The following is a 23,831-nucleotide window of genomic DNA, read 5'->3' as shown; positions in this document are numbered from 1 at the left end:
ACATGTGACTTTTTGATCACTTTTTATTACATTTTATGGCAAGCAAGGTGACTAAAAACAAGCAATCTTGACATTGTTTTTATTCTTTTTTTTTTGGTGTTCACCGTAGGCCGCACGGCCGTGGTTTTCAGGTGGGCCGGCCGCGGAGTGTTATTTTCTATGAGCCTCGTCCGTTCTTTCTGCGGTCCAGGCTCCTGGGCCATGCACGGACTGCTACGGGGCCCGCGGAATGAGGGGGCCCGTGTCGCCCGCCAGCACGGGCCCCAACCTTGGCCGGAGGCTCCGCTAGCAGCCGCTATGGCTACTACAGCGGGACGCCACTGAACACTACGGCAGAGCAGGGAGGTATCTCCCCGCTCTGCCATTAAACAAAAGACATGTATCCCCTCTCCACAGGATAGGGGATACATGTGTGATCGCTGGAACTGATAAGGAGAATCAAGGGATCGAAAGTCCCCTGAAGTTCTCCATCACAAACCTCGGAGTTCCGGGGTCTGTGTCGGCAGCTCCGTAGAAATGGAGCGCCGGTCGCGCTTGTGCGCATGCGTCACCAGCGCTCCTTTCATTTTTAGTGAGCTGCGCAGACGCCGGAAGTCAGAGGTTAGTCATGGAGAACTTCGGGTGACCTTCAGTCCCCCGTTCTCCCTATCAGTTCCAGCGATCACACATGTATTCCCTATCCTGTGGATAGGGGATACATGTCTTTTGTAGGACACGCTGTAGGTCGCATTTTTTTGGGAGGGGGGACGCTGTATGGCGTTCCCTACAGGGGGGGGCTGTATGGCGTTCCCTACAGGGGGGGGGCTGTATGGCGTTCTCTACGGGGGGCTGTATGGCGTTATCTACAGGGGGGCTGTATGGCGTTCTCTACAGGGGGGCTGTGTGGCGTTCTCTACAAGCTAACGCCATACAGCCCCCCCCTGTAGAGAACGCCATACAGCCCCCCTGTAGATAACGCCATCCAGCCCCCCTGTAGATAACGCCATCCAGCCCCCCGTAGAGAACGCCATATTGCCCCCCCTGTAGAGAACGCCATTCAGCCCCCCTGCAGGGAACGCCATACAGCCCCCTCTGTAGAGAACGCTATACAGCCCCCCCTGTAGGGAACGCCATACGGCCCCCCTGTAGAGAACGCCATACAGCCCCCCCCTGTAGGGAACGCCATACAGCCTCCCCTGGAGATAACGCCATACAGCCCCCCCTGGAGATAACGCCATACAGCCCCCCTGTAGATAACGCCATACAGCCCCCTGTAGATAACGCCATACAGCCCCCTGTAGATAACGCCATACAGCCCCCTGTAGATAACGCCATACAGCCCCCTGTAGGTAACGCCATACAGCCCCCCTGTAGATAACGCCAGACAGCCCCCACTGTAGATAACGCCAGACAGCCCCCCTGTAGAGAACGGCATACAGCCCCCCTGTAGAGAACGCCATACAGCGCCCCCGTAGAGAACGCCATACAGCCCCCCTGTACAGAACGCCATACAGCCCCCCCTGTACAGAACGCCATACAGCCCCCCCTGTAGAGAACGCCATACAGCCCCCCTGTAGAGAACGCCATACAGCCCCCCTGTAGAGAACGCCATACAGCCACCCTGTAGAGAACACCATACAGCCCCCCTGTAGATAACGCCATACAGCCCCCCTGTAGATAACGCTATACAGCCCCCCCTGTAGATAACGCCATACAGCCCCCCTGTAGATAACGCCATACAGCCCCCCTGTAGATAACGCTATACAGCCCCCCCTGTAGATAACGCCATACAGCCCCCCTGTAGATAACACCATACAGCCCCCTGTAGATAACGCCATACAGCCCCCCGGTAGAGAACGTCATACAGCCCCCCCTGTAGAGAACGCCATACAGCCCCCCTGTAGATAACGCCATACAGCCCCCTGTAGATAACGCCATACAGCCCCCCCGTAGAGAACGCCATACACCCCCTCTGTAGATAATGCCATACAGCCCCCCCCTGTAGAGAACGCCATTCAGCCCCCCCTGTAGAGAACGCCATACAGCCCCCCTGTAGATAACGCCATACAGCCCCCCCTGTAGATAACGCCATACAGCCCCCCTGTAGATAACGCCATACAGCCCCCCCCCCGTAGAGAACGCCATACACCCCCTCTGTAGATAACGCCATACAGCCCCCCCCCCCCTGTAGAGAACGCCATACAGCTCCCTTTGTAGATATCTACAGGGGGGGGGGGGGGGGCTGTAAAAAGGGCACTATCTACAAGGGGGGGGGGGGGGGTTGTGTGACACCCAAGGAAGTTTGCTATGGGGCCCAGTCTTTCCTAGTTACGCCCCTGTACCTAACTATATCAACGATGGGTCATATGTCATGCCAAACGCCAGGTAATGAGGGGAAACATGCAGAGACCCCTACCCTGTGCATAAAGGGAGATTGTCTCACTCCTGTACACAACTTTTTATTGAGTCCGTACACCGATACATTTATTTCCGTAAAAAGCCGAACAGGCACGAAGCGGTTGAGCGCTCACACGAGCACTTCAGCTGCTTCGTTCTAGAGATTGGTTTGGGTCTCAGTGCTCGGAGTCCCAAAAATCCAAACTTCTGACATGTCACTATGACATGTCAGAAGTTTGCCGAACGTTTAGCTACACTTTAAACTTTGTTTAGATAAAGGCGGAAATCCCCTTTAATTGAAGGCTATAAATCCGGTTACCCTACATAACATGATTTCTTCTGCAGAGAGGGGGACGGTGCAGAATGGCCCCGGTCATTATCATGTAAGTAAAACCGTCACCTCCCGGACACTTATGTTCACACGGGGTCTTTTGCCGAGTTTTTTGACGCGGAAACCGCGTCGCAAAACTCGGCAGAAACGGCCCGAGAACGCCTCCCATTGATTTCAATGGGAGGCGTCGGCGTCTTTTTCCCGCGAGCAGTAAAACTGCCTCGCGGGAAAAAGAAGCGACATGCCCTATCTTCGGGCGCTTCCGCCTCCGACCTCCCATTGACTTCAATGGGAGGCAGGAGAAAGCGTGTTTTCTGCCCGCGGCGCTCAATGGCCGCGGGCGAAAAACGGCGCGATCATTGCTATTCACACGGAGTATTTTGGGGGAGGAATATCTGCCTCAAAATTCCGTTTGGAGCTTTGAGGCAGATATTCCTCCCCCAAAATACTCCGTGTGAACATAAACACCTTCGTACGTAGGGCCACGTGTGACTACCAACACGCCACGCCTCCTCACACTAGAACATCCTACTTCCTCTGTTTGCGGCCGGCGCTCGTTGTCACGTCACAGGCCAAGACCACGCCCCTCCGCCCGGGGTTCCAATCAATGTACTGTCTGGGAGGATGAGGCTGTAACAGATAGAGTCGCGGTGCTTGGGACTTGGAAGCGACTGGAAGAGCTCTGGTGCCGCAGAATCACCACTCACACCGGGTAAGCAGCGGGCGAGGAGCGGGTCACTGCTGCCAGTTGTTCGGGTATCCGGCGCTGGTTGAGGGGCCGTTGCTCTGTCACTTGGAGGAGGAGCCCCGGCTGACTGTATGTTGTAGTCCATGTGACATGCGCAGCACGGGGGTTGCTAGGGTCCTGTGGCTGCAATCATTTTGGTAACCGCTCAGTCATATCACATAGTTCTCCGCTGAAGCTCCGCCCACAAACGGCAGCATTGTACTGACCATAGTAACCATTATACGTTACATGTCCATAGAGGTGACGGTAAGCGTTCTGCCCAGTAGGAGCAGTAATCTGTGCCTATAGAGACACTCCAGATGTATGTAACCAATGGAAATCTCTTCTGACAGCCCATCAGATATATTTCTAGTTGCTAGTCTTGTAATCTAGCAGTGTTGTTACCATATAAGCAGCAATGGGATTAGTGAAGTGGGGGATCCAGCACAGGTTACCTCAACTTCCATCTGGATGAATCTGCCCTGGGCTCACCCCACGTTACGTAACCAAACAACTTGAGGGCCATGCCACGTTTCTCTCCTACAATAGATGTGAAGCTAGGGATTAAATGACAAATTCTCCTGTACCAGGGGGTAGGGGTTGTAGTGGAGCACCAGGAAGTGGGCACATTTTGATTTCTGCTCTGAGGTCGCTTCCTGTACTATCTACAGACTTGCTACATGTTCTTCACTACAGATATTGATGGGATAAGGCGAGGATATGCACTCAATGTTTGACCTTTTAAGGGGCAACGGTAGGGACCTACACCAGTTCCTAAAACACAGGAACCATAGCCTCTTCTATTTTCTAGGCTACTCTTGTTGCAGTATCTTCTATTGCAACGCAGCTCCATTCAAGTGAATGGGGCAAATCTGCGGTTCCTACATAGCCCTGGATCAGGGGTGGTGCTGTATAAGAGAAAAGCCCCCGGGGGCCACTGCACGTTATTTACCTAGCCCTCTTTCCCCTTCATTCTTACATGTCATTATTACCTATTGTAGGTTATCTTTGCGTGTATATTATCAGACGAATGTTCTGGTTTTCTGCTTATTTGTTCAGTCAGCAGGAAATGTCTATGTACAGGGTGATACAGTTTTATTGACTAGTCATCGCTTTGCCTGCTGTAGTATTATTTATAGACGTAGATGAGGTCTAGGGTTTGAGCGTTTCACAGAACGCTCATTTCCGATCATTGCCCTGTGTAAACAGGGCAACGATAAGCCGGTGAACGAGCAAACGCTAACTTATCGGTGTATCGTTTCGAGTCCCGTTATTATGACCACCACCTACTTTCGACGACGGCAGCGCATAGTCCATGAAGGGAGTGATGTATCGTGGGCTGGCTTGGTAGGTATATAAGGTGTGCGATAGGCTGTCTGAACATATCGCTCGTTGTTGCCATAGTTAAAAGGGGTGATTATTGGCTTTTGGGCCAAGGGTGGCAGTATTTCTCAAACAGCGCAGTTTAAAAGTGAAAGTGTATGGTGATTGGACAAATAGAACCACTGGGAATAGGCAATCGTTAGAGCGCCACTGCCAGACACCTCTAGCAGCAACTTAACTCACAAACAAAAGGAATAGGCATGTGCCATTAAATGTCCTAGTAATACAAGTGCTGTCACCACCAAGGGTCCAACTATGATGTCTTACAGCTGTGAGGCCGGTTTTAGAAGGCTGGAGTAGAGCTGCATTTAGGACCTGGATCTTCTACTGAACCAAACGTAGGTCACTAGAGGCAGTGTCCTGCGGCTGTCATATGGATGTTAAAATGTTATCAAATGTATACTTTTTATACATGTGCCCTAGCACATTAAGTCTATTACAACAGTGTTTTGTAGAGGTGTGCGGTGCCTCAGTGCTGTTACAATGTGAAATGATCTTGGATTATTATTATAGCTGTTTCTACCTGACGGCTGCTTCCATTGAAATAAATGGAAATCCAACATGGAGGACTTTGGGTTGTCATGTGAGTATTCTTTCCTCAGTGGTAAGGGGCCTACCACTTGTAATCTAGTGGGTACTTTCACATGGGCAGAGAAGAAAACCTGGACCGTGCATCCACTTTATTATACTTGATCTATTGCGGCTCAGCAAAATTGAAAAATGTAAGAACATGAGGCTCTTAGTTTACATTTTGATCAAACTGTACGGCGACCTCTTAAGTGGGTCCCTACTCTATCAAGTGCAGCATCGCGTGGCAACCAGTGCCGCTGCAACACAGCACCTGCAGAGGGAGCAATCCAGGAGACTAACCACGCACATGCTGCCAGTCTAAGCCACCTTGGCTCGGCCACGTCTCCCCACAGACACAGCGCTACAGCAACAAAGACCACCAAACACCACAAAAAAGTGAACAGATCGAAAAAGCTCACCTTTCCTTGTAGTCTGTGGTCAAATTGAGAACAAATAGGTGGAATTCCTTATGCAGTCTCTGCTATTTAAAAAGCAAGGCGGGACAAATTATATGGGGGCAGATAGCAAACTTGGTCGGAATGCTGTTCGAGTCTTATCGAGCATTGGGGGAGAGTCATTGTGACTAATCAGTTGTGCCCTCCGCTACTCTTAATCTCCACTTTCTCCAACACAATCGTATGTGTCATAAAAAGTGGCTATATAAATAGTGTTTGTGAAAGCCATATTTTTACTGGCAGGAATAAATGGATTAATCTGCATCATTGTGCCATGTGTTTAGTGCAGGGATGGACAAATCCCAGGAGTCAAGTGTCCAATGCACCTAGAAATGTTCTACTTGCATCTCGTTTTTTGTTTTGTTTCCTTTTTCCACGATTTTAAGATGTGGTTATAGGCTGAACGGCTAGTACAGGTGAAACACATTGACATACGTGGCTTTGGCTTACAAATACTGATGCAAAATACTGCTGTGTAAAAGTGACCTCAGACCTCATGTCCATGTTTCTCCTATCAAGGTTTTACTGGCTATATCTTTGGGATATTGTGTTTGTGTGTGTGTGTGTGTGTGTGTGTGTGTGTGTGTGTATATGTATATATATATTTTATGTTTTTGCAAATGAGACTGGTTATGTCATGGTAACATTAGGCGTGACAAATGGTTGCATTAGGTAATTTTAAAGGGGTTTTTCCACGAGGGATCTAGCCACAGGATATGTCATATATGTGCGATAGATGCGGGTCCCACCTCTGGGACCTGTACCTATCTCTAGAACGGGGCCCCCTAAACCCCTTTCTAGCCTTGTCTGCTATCGCTGACTACCGGCCACTTCCTGACTTCGCTGAGCTACACTATTTCCGAAACTCCCATAGTAGTGAATAGCAGTTACGGAAGTAGTGTAGCATGTGAGCTACGCGGTTTCCGAAACTACCATTCAGTTCTATGGGGCTTACGAAAACAGCGTAACTCAGCGAACTACGCTGTTTTCACCTTCATGGTCGGAAATCAGCCGACACACACAGAGGTAGAATGGAGTTTAGGGGGCCCGTTCTAGAGATAGGTGGGACCCGCATCTATCTGACATTTATGACATATCCTATGGATATGAAGCAAAGTAAAAGATTTTGAAGCAGCACAAGTCCTGAGTCTGGTGCTGTGCAAAGCTGTCAAGCCAGGCAAACCCACTCCGGCATGTTGCAAAATTCCAAGAAAGATCGTAGAACAGCAGCACACGTCTCCAGATAATCAAAGACCCCACACTCACTATGGGTCGAAACGTTGCCTGTTTGTCGTGGATGTTCTGACAATAAAACCACTTTGATTATCTGGAGACGTGTGCTGTTGTTCTACAATCTTTCTTGGAATATCCTGTGGATATGTCATAAATGTCCCTCATGGGTAAATCCCTTTAAGTAGGTCAATGTCCCCAATGAGCTTATCTTTGCTATATGTCTGTAGGAGCAGATGGTGTGGTTTCCCCCATGTCTATGATCATATGACTATAAGGTATATTTAACCTAGTAATTAATTAACCTACGACTAAGTCTGAAAGTATCACCATTTAATTCTAGACTCCCGTTTTAAAGAGGCTCTGTCACCAGATTTTGCAACCCCTATCTGCTATTGCAGCAGATAGGCGCTGCAATGTAGATTACAGTAACGTTTTTATTTTTAAAAAACGAGCATTTTTGGCCAAGTTATGACCATTTTCGTATTTATGCAAATGAGGCTTGCAAAAGTACAACTGGGCGTGTTGAAAAGTAAAAGTACAACTGGGCGTGTATTATGTACGTACATTGGGGCGTGTTTACTACTTTTACTAGCTGGGCTTTCTGATGAGAAGTATCATCCACTTCTCTTCAGAACGCCCAGCTTCTGGCAGTGCAGATCTGTGACGTCACTCACAGGTCCTGCATCGTGTCGGCACCAGAGGCTACAGATGATTCTGCAGCAGCATCAGCATTTGCAGGTAAGTAGCTACATGGACTTACCTGCAAACGCCGATGCTGCTGCAGAATCATCTGTAGCCTCTGGTGCCGACACGATGCAGGACCTGTGAGTGACGTCACAGATCTGCACTGCCAGAAGCTGGGCGTTCTGAAGAGAAGTGGATGATACTTCCATTCACAACGCCCAGGTAGTAAAAGTAGTAAACACGCCCCGATGTACACACATAATACACGCCCAGTTGTACTTTTACTTTTCAACACGCCCAGTTGTACTTTTGCAAGCCTCATTTGCATAAATACGAAAATGGTCATAACTTGGCCAAAAATGCTCGTTTTTTAAAAATAAAAACGTTACTGTAATCTACATTGCAGCGCCTATCTGCTGCAATAGCAGATAGGGGTTGCAAAATCTGGTGACAGAGCCTCTTTAATGATGGCTTTTCTATAGGAAGCGTAGATTCACCATGTGACTGTAGGTATATTAGAACAACTTTGAAGAATAAATGAGGCGGTTTTCTGGGTTCTACATGTATACTGGAGTCCACTTGTTGTTTTCCTTGTATAGATCTCCTCTGTCAATGCTATGCTCAATAAAGAACACGAGTATTACATGCCTTTTTTATTTTTCTTCTCTGTAGGTATCATCATCATCATCATGGGATGTAGAAATCCAGCACTGGCTTGGAGGCAGTTAGGTTCCCTTTAATAATCTTGGTTTATAGCCTCTGCTGGGCAGAGCGAAGCCAGAACAAGCTGAAGGAGGGAGTAAATGATCACAGGCGCAATGGAGGAAAAAGGAACAGATTGGCTTGTATTCGCTGTCCATAGACTCGTTTCATGGGGAGCATCAGCTGCGATGATATTTGGAGGAATCGTGCCATATATACCCCAGTACAGAGACATTAGAAGAACCCAGAATGCAGATGGTTTCTCCGTTTACGTTTGTCTCATGCTCTTAGTGGCCAATATTTTGAGGATATTGTTTTGGTAAGTAACTTATTCTTAAAGGGCACTTGACTCCAGGAACTGGGGTGGTTCAGGTTTAGTACTGTGATTTTAAGTTTCTCTACCTGATTTGTAGACCGGATAATGACTAAGAGACAACTCTTGTGTAGGTATAAAGAGATGGTTGCTTTGAGTCTTCATGACACTAACTTGCCTATCGGTATACAACTGCACTACTCGGTATAAAGATCTGGCTTTCTAGAACATTGATGTATTGGCAAGGGTTTGTTTTTTTTGCCACAATTTTTGCTAAATCGCAGCAAAAAACATGATTTGATTGCACTGTGTGAATAAAGCCTACGTTTTTTTTTGTTTTTTTTTGAGTCTTGTAAGTTTTACTTTGGAGCAATTTTCAGAATTGTGGTACAAATGGTGCGGTTTTGCCTCAATTTTTATATAATCGCAACAAAACCGTGCTATTTATGTCATGTGATGAATAAAAAAAAAAAAATTAAGCGTTAACATATCCTACAAGAGGGGTCAGGTGAACGTGGATGGAGAAGGGGGGGGGGGTTGTAGAAGCACTCACCATCCTGAGGCTTTGTACAAGGATCTGACTGGTGAGCGGGCCTTCTCGACTGCTTACATCCTTTTTTGCCGCATGAAAAATTTTGCGCTTTCGGCCATATCCATGTTGGAGAATTCCTGCCGTGACTGAACATACCATAAAGTTGAGTTCAGGTGGAATTTCCTCAGATTTGTGTTGAAGATTCATCTATGAAAATCTGCGGTAGTCTACGATATATGTGGATGGTGTTTTGAAATTCCATGGAGAAATCAGAGCATGCTGCGAAATTTGCAGCAGTTTATTCTTGTACGGAAATGCAGCGTATTTTCACAGAAATACTGCAACATGCGGCAGATTTTTTTCCACCACCTCTGGACTCAACCGGAGTGTTTGAGAATGGATATTTTTGTAGTAATATCGGGCAAAACTGCAGTCATACCATCAAACAATTGTATATCTGGTGATGTATTTATTTCTATTTTTTTACTGGTTATGATTAGCTTAAAGGAATTGTCTAAAACGGACAACCCCTTTTTAATCTGGCTATAACAATTAGATTAAAAAAAAATCTGTCACTTGATGTCCCTGTTAGGATATATGGATATAAAAGCAGTGGGGGGGGGGGGGGGGTAGAGACACTGGAGCCAGCCCTCATTCAGAGCAGAGATCTGCTCTTTTGAGGTACTTAATGATTTATTACAGTTACAGATCTAAAGCGTGAAACTGTGCCAGAGTTTCTGTAGTTAAGGACCAGTGCTGTAAATGCACGGCATAGTGATGTCGGGGCACAGGAGCAGTGTCCACGTCATTATCCGTGGGATGACTGCTAATCTGTGCTGCTGGATGAGGAGCTTAGAGCAGAATCAATCGCCTCCCCCTCCCCTCCGGCAGATGACTATATAGTACCTTCTTACTTCCCCTACAGAAGGAGTCTTCTCAGATATACCTCCATATACTCTGTTCCTTCCCTGACAAGCATGGCAGAAAATCTATTTTGTTGGCTGCTCTGCAGTGAACAGAGCATCACTCTGCAGAGACCTGCCTGTGGGGAAAGTGACTGAGCAAGAGCGTGCACTAGCACTCCGCTTAGTAGGTGGACATGCACATTGCTATACACTTGGAACACCATATGGTGCCATACTATGAACATTTTCATAACTCTTATCTGGATCAATTTTTTTTAACCACATGTAGGTGTCCAATTTAGTTTTTTTTAAATTATAATCTATACAATGAGTGTTACTGTAAGGCTATGTTCACACGGAGTATTTTGCAGGAGGAATATCTGCCTCAAAATTCCGTTTGGAAGTTTGAGGCAGATTTTCCTCTCCCTGCACGCCGATTTTCGCTGAGTTTTTCGCCCGCGGCCATTGAGCGCCGCGGGCATAAAACACAGTGAAATACGCTTTCTCTGCCTCCCATTGAAGTCAATGGGAGGTCCGAGGAGAAACGCCCGAAGATAGGGCATGTCGCTTCTTTTTCCCGCGAGGCAGTTTTACTGCTCGCGGGAAAAAGACGCCGACGCCTCCCATTGAAATCAATGGGAGGCATTTTCGGGCCGTTTTTGACGAGTTTTGTGACGCTGTTTCCTTAGGATAGGCCATCAATATTAGATCGGTGGGGGTCCCACACTCGGCACCCCCGCCGATCACTTGTAAACAATAGGTTGTAGCACTTGCACGAGCAACACGGCCCCTTCTCACAACTGATCGACGGCAGTGCGTAGTCGTACCCCACAGATCTAATATTGATGGCCTATCCTAAGGATAGGTCATACATTTTAAAATCCCAGATAATTCCTTCAATAAAGTTGTTTAAAAAAATTAAAAAAAAAAATATATATATATATATCTACCCAGACAAATAATATAAAGAATAAATAAATTTTTTCAGTAAAAATTGCATTTAATGAATAAAAGTGATCAAATATGAAAAAAAGACAATATATATTTGTAAACGTAACAACCTATAGAATAAAGTTTATAAATCATGGTAAACAGCGTTTAAAAAAAAATTAAATTAAAATATATGACTTGGAATCCAAAATGATGCTACTAAATACCGGTAATACAATCTAGTCCGGCAAAGAATAAGCCCTCATATGTATGTAGAGAAAAAATAAAAGTTATGGCTGTCGGAATGCAGTTAGGGAAAACTGAAAAATTCCTTACATTCTCCAGGACAAAATTAACTGTGTCCTGAAGGGGTTAATTATTTTCTAGTAGTTCTCCTTTTATACTAAGGGTATGTTCACACGGCCTATTTACGGACGTAAATCGGGCGTTTTTGCCCCGAATTACGCCCGAAAATAGCGCCTCAATAGCGCTGACAAACATCTGCCCATTGAAAGCAATGGGCAGACGTTTGTCTGTTCACACGAGGCGTATATTTACGCGCCGCTGTCAAATGACGGCGCGAAAATAGACGCCCGCGTAGAAGAAGTGACCTGTCACTTCTTTGGCCGTAATTGGAGCCGCTATTCATTGACTCCAATGAATAGCGGCTCTAATTACGGCCGTAATTGACGCGGCGTTCAAGCGCCTGCACATGCCGGTACGGCTGAAATTACGGGGATGTTTTCAGGCTGAAACATCCCCGTAATTTCAGCCGTTACGGACCCCCGCCGTGTGAACATACCCTAAGGCTGAATCTAATATGTGACGAAAAGTCCATGTCAGACCTAATTTCGGTTGAAACAGGAACTGTCACTACTTTATTAACCCCTTCCCGCTGCAGCCTCTTTTGACCTTCCTATCAGCCTTATTTTTCAAACCCGACATGTCTCTTTGTGGTAAGAACTTTGGAATGCTTTTACCTATCCAAGCGATTCTGAGACTTGTTTTCTCGTGACACATTGTACTTTAAGTTAGTGGTAAAATTTGGTCGATACATTCAGTATTTTTAATTGTGAAAAACACAAAATTTAGCGAAAAATTGCCCAAATTAGCATTTTTCTAAATGTAAATATTTCTGTAAATAAATAATAGTAATGCCACAAAAAATAGTTGCTAATGAACATTTCCCATATGTCTACTTTGTTTGCATCATTTTTTTGAACATCCTTTTATTTTTCTAGGAGGTTACAAGGCTTCGAACTTTAGCAGAGATTTCTCACATTTTCAAGAAAATTTCAAAAGGCTATTTTTACAGGGGCCAGTTCAGTTGTGAAGGCTTTAAGGCTATGTTCACACGGAGTATTTTGGGGGAGGAATATCTGCCTCAAAATTCCGTTTGGAACTTTGAGGCAGATATTCCTCTCCCTGCACGCCGATTTTCGCGGCAATTATCACGCCGTTTTTCGCCCGCGGCCATTGAGCGCCGCGGGCATAAAACAGCGAGAAATACGCTTTCTCCTGCCTCCCATTGAAGTCAATGGGAGGTCGGAGGCGGAAGCGCCCGAAGATAGGGCATGTCGCTTCTTTTTCCCGCGAGGCAGTTTTACTGCTCGCGGGAAAAAGACGCCGACGCCTCCCATTGAAATCAATGGGAGGCGTTCTCGGGCCGTTTCTGCCGAGTTTTGCGACGCGGTTTCCGCGTCAAAAAACTCGGCAAAATACCCCGTGTGAACATAGCCTAAGGGCCCTATACAATACAAACCCCCATTTTAAAAACGGCACCCCTCAAAGTATTCAAAACAGCAAAAGAAAGTTTATTAACCCTTTTAGGCGTTTCACAAGAATTAAAGCAAAGTTTTTTACCAGCGCAACACAACTCCAATATTTATTCTGCGGTTTTTAGAGATATCCCACATGTGGCCCTAGTATGCTAATTTACTGAAGCACAGGTCTCAGAAGCAAAAGAACACCTAGTGGATTTTGGGGCCTTCTATTTATTAGAATATATTTTAGGCACCTTGTCAGGTTTAAAGAAGTCTTGTGATGCCGAAACAAAGGAAACACCCCATTTCGGAAACTACACCCCACAAGAAATTCATCTAGGGGTGTAAGTGAGCATTTTGACCCCACAGGTGTTTCATAGATTTTATTAGAATTTGGACCTGAAAATGAAACATTTTGATTTTTTCCAATAAGATGTAGTTTTAGCTAAAATAAAACAATGTCCACAAGGGATAAAGAAAAAGCCACCCCCTAACATCTGTAAAGCAACTTATATAGAGTACGGCAATACTCCATACAGCTGACATCCACCACCAATGACGCCGGCTCATCTCCTGAGCCGGCGCCATCTTGCCGATGGCTACGGAAGCCTTTTAGGCTTCTGTACTAGGCAGACCAGGAGGCCACTATTAGGCCTCTGGTTGCGATTGCAGCCACAGGCACCATGCAATTTCCTTGCTGGGGTGCCGATGAGCTGCAAACACCTTAAATGCAGCGATCGGTTTTTGACCGCTGCATTGAAGGGGTTAATGGCGGGGATCGAAGCTAACTTCGGTCCCCGCCATTACAGCAGGGTGTCAGCTGTAAGGTATAGCTGACATCCGGGGATGATGGCACTGACTCAGCTTCTGAGGTGCTGCCATCCATTTGTCGTAAGTATACGACATTTTGCGGGAAGCACTGGCTTTCCATGACATATACTTACGACAAATTGGGAGAAGGGGTTAATACCTCCTACTAAATGACAGCAACTCTCACAAAATAATTAGTTCAATTTAAACTTTTTATTTTATTATTTTTATACGTATAAATAGATAAAAATACATGAAAATGTAAACATACCCAGTCAGATACAGTACATATAAAAAATGGAAGACACAGAAGAAACTGGGCGAAACACGTGTCGGCATGTGCTACCGCTTGGTCTGTGTATTCCACTTCTTCTGCATCTTGATATTTGATGGACTTATTGTTTGTATTTTGCACTTTATACTTAGAGGCTCTGTCACCACATTATAAGTGCCCTATCTCCTGCATAAGCAGATGGGCACTGTAATGTAGGTGACAGTAATGCTTTTTATTTAGAAAAACGATCTATTTTTACCACGTTAGGAGCGATTTTAGCTTTGTTAATTACTTTCTTAATGCCCAACTGGGCGTGTTTTTACTTTTAGACCAAGTGGGCGTTGTACAGGGGAGTGTATGAGGCTGACCAATCAGCGTCATAGACTTCTCTCCATTCATTTAGACCGCGCATAGTGACTCTGCGTTCTCTATGTGCTGTCTTATACTGACATTAACGTTACTGAAGTGTTTAGACAGTGAACAGACATTCCCTCCAGCCAGGATGGGATGTCTATTCAGAATCCCGAAACTTCGTTAACGTTTCTGCGGTACTTGCAGCGGAGCAAGCGTAATCTCGCGAGATCACGCTGTAAATGACAGGTTACAGGGAGATAACGCTTTGCTCTGCTGTAAGTACCACAGAAACGTTAACGAAGTTTCGGGATTCTGGATAGACACCCTGTCCTGGCTGGAGGGAATGTCTGTTCACTGTCTAAACACTTCAGTAACGTTAATCTGTCAGTATAAGACTGCACATAGTGAACAACACAGTGTCACTATGCGCTGACTAAATGAATGGGGAGAAGTGCATGACGCGGATTGGTCAGTATCCTACACTCCCCTGTACAACGCCCACTTGGTCTAAAGTAAAAACGTCCTGTTGGGCATTAAGAAACTAATTAGCATAAAGCTAAAATCTCTCCTAATGTGGTAAAAATAGATTGTTTTTCTAAAAAAAAAAGCACTGCGTCACCTACATTACAGCGCCGATCTGCTTATGTAGGAGATAGGGCACTTATAATGTGGTGACAGAGCCTCTTTAAAGAGGCTCTGTCACCAGATTTTGCAACCCCTATCTGCTATTGCAGCAGATAGGCGCTGCAATGTAGATTACAGTAACGTTTTTATTTTTAAAAAACGAGCATTTTTGGCCAAGTTATGACCATTTTTGTATTTATGCAAATGAGGCTTGCAAAAGTACAACTGGGCGTGTTGAAAAGTAAAAGTACAACTGGGCGTGTATTATGTGCGTACATCGGGGCGTTTTTACTTCTTTTACTAGCTGGGCGTTCTGACGAGAAGTATCATCCACTTCTCTTCAGAACGCCCAGCTTCTGGCAGATCACGCTGTGCCGTCACTTCCCCAGGTCCTGCATCATGTCAGACGAGCGAGGACACATCGGCACCAGAGGCTACAGATGATTCTGCAGCAGCATCGGCGTTTGCAGGTAAATCGATGTAGCTACTTACCTGCAAACGCTGATGCTGCTGCAGAATCAACTGTAGCCTCTGGTGCCGATGTGGCCGACACGATGCAGGACCTGTGAGTGACGTCACAGATCTGCACTGCCAGAAGCTGGGCATTCTGAAGAGAAGTGGATGATACTTCTCATCAGAACGCCCAGCTAGTAAAAGTAGTAACGCCCCGATGTACGCACATAATACACGCCCAGTTGTACTTTTACTTTTCAACACGCCCAGTTGTACTTTTGCAAGCCTCATTTGCATAAATACAAAAATGGTCATAACTTGGCCAAAAATGCTCGTTTTTTAAAAATAAAAACGTTACTGTAATCTACATTGCAGCGCCGATCTGCTGCAATAGCAGATAGGGGCTGCAAAATCTGGTGACAGAGCCTCTTTAACTCCAGTCCTAGTATACTTATGTGGCTTACATTGGTTGCAGCATTTGCACTTTCCATTTTTTTATATGTACTGTATAGACCTTGGGTATAATCCTTCATTATGGGTATGTTTACATTTTCATGTATTTTTATCTATAATAATAATAATAATAATCTTTATTTATATAGCGCCAACATATTACGCAGCACTTTACAATTTAGAGGGAACATGAAACAAACAATATCAGACATTACATAGTGACAAAGTTCATTTACAATTCAAACCTGGGGAGTGAGGACCCTGCTCGCAAGAGCTTACAATCTATGAGGACATAAGGGAGACACAAAGTGTAATAGTGTTTGTTCTGTACAATGGTCCGGCCATTTTTATACACATGCGGTGGTAACATAAAGCTGCATGAGCCGGTCACCAGCCAGTATCCGTGTATGACGGACATGAAGAGAAGGAGTGTGAGGGAATCCTATTCTGATGACTAATCTAAATGGAGGGCCATGGAAAGGAGTCAGATTAGGGAATGTTATAGGCCTGTCTAAATAGATGTGTTTTCAGGGCACGTTTAAAACTGTGGATATTGGGAATTAATCTGATTGTCTGGGGTAGCACATTCCAGAGGACGGGTGCAGCACGAGAGAAATCCTGGAGACGGTAGTGGGAGGTTCGGATTATGGAGGATTTTAATCTAAGGTCGTTGGCAGAACGTAGAGCCCGAGTAGGGTGGTAGACAGAGATGAGGGAGGAGATGTAAGGAGGTGCAGCACTGTGGAGAGCTTTGTGGGTGAGAGTAATAAGTTTGAATTTTATTCGGAAGGGGATGGGCAACCAGTGCAGTGACTGGCACAGATTAGAGGCGTTGGTGTAGCGGTTGGTCATAAAGATGAGCCTGGCTGCTGCATTGAGGATAGATTGGAGAGGGGAGAGTTTAGTGAGGGGAAGACCGACTAGTAATGAGTTACAGTAGTCAAGACGAGAGTGAATCAGAGCAACAATGAGAGTTTTGGCAGTTTCCTCCGTAAGAAAAGAGCGGATTCTGGAGATGTTTTTGAGGTGAAAATGACAGGAGCGTGAAAGTGATTGTATGTGAGGAGTAAAGGAAAGATCTGAGTCAAAAATAACCCCGAGACAGCGGGCGTGCTGCTTAGGAGTTATGATAGTGCCACGCACAGAGATGGAGACATCCGGTTTAGGGAGGTTAGTAGATGGTGGGAACACAAGGAGCTCAGTTTTAGAAAGATTCAGTTTCAGATAGAGAGAGGACATGATGTTAGAGACAGCGGACAGACAATCACTGGTGTTCTGTATTAGAGCAGGGGTGATGTCACGGGAAGAGGTATATAATTGGGTGTCATCAGCGTAGAGATGGTACTGGAAGCCAAATCTGCTGATGGTTTGTCCAATAGGAGCTGTGTAGAGAGAAAAGAGGAGTGGACCTAGGACTGATCCCTGAGGAACCCCGATATCAAGGGGAAGAGGAGAAGTGGAACCAGCAAATGACACACTGAATGAACGGTCAGAGAGATAGGAGGAAAACCAAGAGAGAGCCGCGTCCTTGAGGCCAATAGAGTGGAGCATGTTAAGTAGGAGTTTGTGGTCTACAGTGTCAAAGGCTGCAGAGAGATCCAAAAGAATCAGGAGAGAGGATTTACCGTCCGATTTAGCCGCCAAGAGATCATTTGAGACTTTAGTAAGGGCAGTTTCTGTGGAGTGTAGAGTGCGGAATCCAGATTGTAAGGGGTCAAGAATGGAGTTAGCAGAGAGATAGCGGATAAGGCGAGAGTAGACCAAGCGTTCCAGGAGTTTGGAGATGAAGGGCAGATTAGAGACTGGTCGGTAGTTGGCAGCGCTGGATGGGTCAAGTGTTTGGTTTTTTCAATAATGGGTTTATAATGGCATGTTTAAAAGCGGAGGGAAAGATACCAGAGGAAAGAGAGAGGTTAAATATTTTAGTGAGGTGACTAGTCACAGCTGGGGAGAGTGACTGGAGGAGGTGTGAGGGGACAGGATCACTAGGGCAGGTAGTAGGACGAGAAGAAGAGAGGAGCCTCGAGACTTCTTCTTCAGTTATTGGGTCAAATGCTGAGAGTGAAGAAGAGGGAGTGCGGGGGGTGGAAGGGGATCGATGTTACTAGGGGACTGGGAGATAATATCATGCTGGATGTTGTCAATTTTAACTTTAAAATAATTGGCCAGGTCTTCAGCACTGAGATCTGTGATTGGCGTCTGCACTTCAGGACTAAGGAGGGAGTGAAAAGTATCAGAGGCGTTTTGGTTTATTAGATAGTGTGGAGATGAGAGAAGGGAAATAGACTTGTTTGGCTCGTTGAAGGGCAGAGTTGTACGTTTTTGAGTATAAATTTGTAATGGAGGAAATCTCCATCCAAATGCGATTTTCTCCACAGTCGTTCGGCACATCTCAAGCACCGCTGAAGAAAGCGGGATTGAGGCGTGTGCCAGGGTTGTCGTCGTCTTTGTCGGGTGGTTCGGAGTGTAGTGGGGGCTGCTTCATCCAATGCATTTTTGAGATTTATATGTAACTAATGTTTTCATTGAATTTGTTTTTTTGTTTTTTTTGTGTGTATTGCTGTTATTTAGTAGGAGGTATTTAATATTTTGACAGCACTTTTTTTCCTTTTTGGAGCTAATACAGGCCCCTCTCTCGTAGGGGTACTACTCTGTTAATGCCTAATCTCCTAACTAATCTGATAAGTGCTGTCGTTTGTATCCCAAAACGTATCTCCTTTAACACCGCCTCAGCGCTCAGCCAGGAAACTACCTTCCTGGATGGGCGCTGAGACCATGTAAACACTGCGTGATCTTGCGATTGAAGCTAAGATCACGCTGGGAAGGGAAGGGGAGAAGCTGTATGCCACTGATTGGACAACTTCATTCAACACAAACGCCGCCCACACAGAGCAGTGTTACCACCCATTTGCCTAGTATAGCCTCATTTACATATCTAGAAAAAAGGTCATAACTTTTAAAATAATAAACGTTTTTTGATAAGATTTTCACTAGAACCGCCAGTACGCGCCTATCAGATTAGTTACTAGATTAGGCATTAAGTAGTGCCAAATCCTCGTTAAGACAATAGTCCTAAAAGCTAAACTAAAGTGACGCAACCATAGCAAAACTGGCAAGTGTGAATGCACCTTTAATCTATTAACACTTTTCTGACCCACATAGCAATAATAAAATAGCTGCAAAATTTTAAAATATCAAACACGTTCTTTCTTGTCTACAGACTTACATCTAATTGAATATATGAGACATTCAAGGGAATAGGAGCAGAGCTGCGGTAGACCAGCACTGCCGCTATACAGTGTAAGGAGCTTTCTGCTTCGGCACTGACCACTGCGTAACTTCCAGCTGCCTCCGGGCACCGGACCACAAATCCCTCCGATTGTATACTGATAACCTCTTCTGCGGATAGGTGATCAGTATGAAAAACCGCCCCGTGCCTTTAACTACTCACCCTAGGTCTAGCTAATCATGAATGTACACGTCCATATCTGGGCTAGGAGATATCAGAATCTTCTATGGATTGTCAGTTCACAGGTATCATGATTGTTTGACATGTTGTTGTGTCATTGCATAGAAAAGGGTCCTAGTGACCTGTAGTTCATGTTTTGTTATTGACTGTTAAACCGGCTCGCGGGAGAAAGAAGGGACATGCCCTATCTTCGCGCGATTACGCCTCCGACCTCCCATTGATATCAATGGGAGGCAGAGAGAGCGTATTTCACGGCGTTTTATGCCCGCGATGCTCAATGGCCGCAGTTGAAAAAACGCAGCGAAAATCGATGTGCAGGCAGAGAAAAATCTGCCTCCAACTTCCAAATGGAATTTTGAGGAAGATTTTCCACCTGCAAAAAACTCTGTGTGAACCCAGCTTAAGGCATTGGAGATACTTTTGCCGTCATCTTTCAGTACCCAATTGTTTTTAATATTTGTTACTGATTAAGCCCAGGTTCAAAGAGAACTTTTCACCTCCCCATACATGTGCAGCCGCACAGCTAAGTATCAAAATACATGAAATAACGGTATCGAACAGTTTGGGGATGCAGAGTATCGAAACCGTATCGAAGTTTCGATGCATCGTGCATCCCTATTGGCTGCTACTTTACTTTTCCTTTGCACCGGTTTTGATGCATTGTGCCTTGTATATCAGTGATTGAGTGTACCAGCTAAACACAGACATTTTTAAAGAAGTTTGTTTTTCTTCGCTTTTTTTGCAGTTTACATATGGGCATAATGTGAGGACCTGTCAGCTCTCCTAACATGTTTATTGTAGTAAATATTGTATTCCCCCATGAAATAACAATTCTGGAGCATATTTTCTTAGAATTCTGGGTTGTGCCGTTCCTCTGCTATTCCTTCTAGAAATGTATGAATAAATTGATAACTGGGTGTTTCCATTCCACTTGGCAAAGGGGCATGTCCCTACATATTCTCACTCTGTTTTCAGTACTGATTGGACCGTGTCAGACTTTGTAGGGCCACACTTCTAACTGGTAACACCCAGTTGTCAATTCATACTTTTTGAGGAGGAATAACAGGAACGGCATATCGCAGAGTTCTAATAATTATTTAATAGAGTATACAAGTATTTACTAAAACGGACAATTCAGGAGAGCAGACTGGTCCTCTTTAAAAAGTTGTCATTTTGCTTCACAAATCTACAGACTGCTGAGCGGAGTTCCCAGCATTTCCTACTTATTCACGATCTGCAAAGAGCTTAACGTGGCGATTTAAATGCTCTGTCATAAGGGTTCTGTATGAAACGGGCTGAGTCTGCTCCAGAAGCCGTATATTATAGCTGATATATCGCACTAACGTTCAGGATCGGCGATAACTCCAATTCCGCAGTAAATGTTAGACAGAGGAAGGGAGGTCCCTCTGTGACTGCAAGAGGCAGGGCTTAATAGGAGCTGGTAGAAATCCCAATACACTGCAAAACATAAGTATATCGCTTGTTCAAGTCCCCCAGAGGGACTCGAAAGCAACTTCATAAAATAACTTTTAATATTTGTTTTTTTGTACTAAAAACTCAAAAAAAGAAGCCTTTTCCGATTTTTCGCCTGAAGTTATAGAAAAAAAATAAACATAATTGCTATTGCCATGTCTGTAGAAGTCAACTTTTACAGTATAATAACTATTACAATATAACATTTAACACGCAGGGTGAACGCCACAATTGCGGTTTGTTGGTCACTTTCGCTCTAAAATGGAATAAAAGGTGATCAAAAAGTTGTATGTGCTCCCAAATGGCACCAATAAAAACTGCAACTCGCCCAGCAAAACACAAGCCCTTACACTGCTCCAGCGACAGTAAAATGAAAGTTACGGGTCAATTATGGTGACACAGAGCAATTTTTCTTTGTTTTCATTTATTTTATTTTTTTTCCAAATAGTACACCGTCAACTATATACATTTTGTAACATAATCGTATGAACCCACAGAATAAAGTTAACATGTCATTTTTACTGCACGGTGAACACTGTAGAAACAAAATCCGAAAAAGAACTGAGGAATCACTGTTTTTTTTCTTTTCTGCCCCACAAAGAAAACATTTCCAGTACATTTGGAACAATAAACGGTGTCCTTTAACCCCTTAACGACCAAGGACGAAAATGTACGTCATGGTCGGCTGCTAGTTCCCGCACCATGACGTACATTTTTGTCCGCATTTCAAACTGTCACTCTGTGTAAACACAGAGTGACAGACCCGCGCTGACAGCTGTCCCCGACAGCTGAGACATCAGTCTTGCCGGACAGCGGACCATCGCCGCTGATTTCGGCAGTTAACCCCTTAAGTGCGGCGACGGATTGCCGTCGCCGCATTTAAGTGGTTTGAAGCACATCAGCAGCCCCCACGAAGTGATCGTGGGGGCTACCAATGCTTGTCACGGCAATCGGAGGTCAGATAATGACCTCCGGGTTGCCATGCACGGAAGCCTCGGAGGAACAGCCTCCGGCCGTTCCTCCTCTGCTTCCTGTCAGTGTGACAGTCACGTCACAATGACAGTTAGAGTACATTACACTACGTGTGTAGTGTAATGTACTCTAGCAGCGATCAAAGCTGCAAGACTAAGTGTCCCCTAGTGGGACAAGTTAAAAAGTAAAAAAAAGTAATAAAAATGTTTTAAAAAAAGTGTAAAAATAAAAGTTATAAGTTCTATAAACACTAAATGCTTTTTTTCCTATAATAAAACTTTTATTATAGAAAAAAAATGAACACGTTAAAAAAGTACACATATTTGGTATCCCTGCGTTCGTAACAAACCCAACTATAAAACTATAATGTTATTTTTCCCGCACGATGAACACCCCAAAAAAAATCAATAAAAAACTACGACAGAATCGCAATTTTTTGGGTCACCACCGCTCCCTAAATAAAGAATAAAAAGTGATCAAAAAGTCGCATGTACCCGAAAATAGTACCAATAAAAACTTCTATCCGTCCCGCAAAAAACAAGCCCTTACACAGCTTTTTTGACTAAAAAATTAAAAAATTATGGCTCTCAGAATATGGCGACACAGAATTTTTTTTTTTATAAATAAGTCATTTTATTGCGCAAACGCTAAAAAAAAGGACCAAACCTATATACATATGGTATCGCCGTAATCGTACCAACCCGCAGAATAAATAAAAAATGTCATTTATTGCGTACGGTGAGCGCCGCAAAAAAACAACCTAAAAAAACGGTGTCAGAAGTCCTGTTTTTTGCTCAGGATTGCAAAAAAATTGAATAAAAAGTGATCAAAAAAAATCGCATGTACCCCAAAATGGTACCAATGAAAACTACAGATTGTCCCGCAACAAATAAGCCTTCACACCACTCTATTGATGGAAAAATAAAAAAGTTATGGCTCTTGGAAAGCGGGGAGTGAAAATCTAAAATATGAAAGCAAAAAATGGATCAGTCCTGAAAGGGTTAATTCATTTCTAATGAAAAAAACGTATGACAACATGTTGGGTATTTCCGTACTCGGGAGAAATTGCTTTATAAAAAAAATGGTTGTTTTTTTCCTCCTTTATCCCTTGTTTCCACTGTTTTGGTCCCTCCAGTGCATTGCAAATGCGACATGGCACCGAAAACCATTCCAGCAAAATCATAAATCCAAATGGCGCTCCTTCCCTTCTGAGCCCTGCTGTGGGTCCAAACAGCAGTTTATTACCACATATGGGGTATTGTCGTAATCGGGAGACATTGCTTTACAAATGTTGGGGTGCATTTTCTTCGTTATTGCTTGTAAATAATAAAAATTTTTATGTTGTTTCAGAAAAAAAGTACATTTTAATTCTTACAGACTAATTTCAATATATTTAGAGAAAAACCTGTGTGGTCAAAATGCTAACTATACCCCTAGAAAAATACCTTAAGGGGTCTAGTTTTCGAAATGGGGTCGTTTATGGGGAGTTTCTATCATTCTGGCAGCTCAAAGCTTCTCCAAATGTACATTGGGGCCTAAAACATTTTCAAGCAAAATATGAGTCCTGAAAGCCTCCGGGTGTTCCCTTCCTTTGGGGCCCTGCCGTGTGTCCAAACAACGCATTAGGGCCACAATGTGGGTATTTTTGAAAACAGGAGAAAGAGGGTGATAGATTTTGGGGTGTGTTTCTTCATTTTCATGGTCGCTTTACAAAGAAATCGGTCTTCAAACAAATACTTTTATGAAAAAAGTGAAATTATTATTTTTTTCACCTGATATGCATTAAATTTAGCAAAGAACTGTGGGGTCAAAATAATTACTATACCCCTAAATAAATACCTTATGGGGTCTAGTTTTCTAAATGGGGTCGTTTATGGGGAGTTTCTATCGTTCTGGCAGCTCAAAGCCTCTCCAAATGTACAGTGGGGCCTAAAACATTTTCAAGCAAAATATGAGTCCTGAAAGCCTCCGGGTGCTCCCTTCATTTTGGGTCCTGCCGTGTGTCCAGGCAGCGCATTAGGGCCACAATGTTGGTATTTTTGAAA

General features: G+C 44.5%; 2 protein-coding genes across 6 annotated transcripts in view; one reads left to right on the top strand and one right to left on the bottom strand.

The window, feature by feature from the left end:
• Nucleotides 1-3,618, bottom strand: part of HSBP1L1 (heat shock factor binding protein 1 like 1) — a 94,045-nt gene extending 90,427 nt beyond the window's left edge. The window contains exon 1 of the mRNA XM_075826534.1: nt 3,415-3,618. Coding sequence (XP_075682649.1) covers nt 3,415-3,540 — 126 coding nt within the window. The 5' untranslated portion in view covers nt 3,541-3,618. The remainder of the gene's footprint in view (nt 1-3,414) is intronic.
• Nucleotides 3,245-23,831, top strand: part of SLC66A2 (solute carrier family 66 member 2) — a 111,657-nt gene continuing 91,070 nt past the window's right edge. For 2 of the 5 annotated variants that reach the window (XR_012847651.1, XR_012847652.1), the window contains exons 1-2: nt 3,245-3,419; nt 8,432-8,780. Coding sequence is in view for 3 of the 5 variants with exons in the window: in XM_075826531.1 (XP_075682646.1) it covers nt 8,563-8,780 (218 nt within the window). In the remaining 2 variants the exon portion in view is untranslated. Of the gene's footprint in view, nt 3,420-3,616; nt 3,702-8,431; nt 8,781-23,831 lie in introns of those variants that run through there. The other 3 variants (XM_075826531.1, XM_075826533.1, XM_075826532.1) reach the window with 3 other exon arrangements.

This window comes from Rhinoderma darwinii, chromosome 5, assembly GCF_050947455.1.
Source record: "Rhinoderma darwinii isolate aRhiDar2 chromosome 5, aRhiDar2.hap1, whole genome shotgun sequence".
Lineage (NCBI taxonomy): Eukaryota > Metazoa > Chordata > Amphibia > Anura > Rhinodermatidae > Rhinoderma > Rhinoderma darwinii.
The sequence above is the reverse complement of the archived record's forward strand: the minus strand, read 5'-3'. Positions and strand labels throughout refer to the sequence as shown.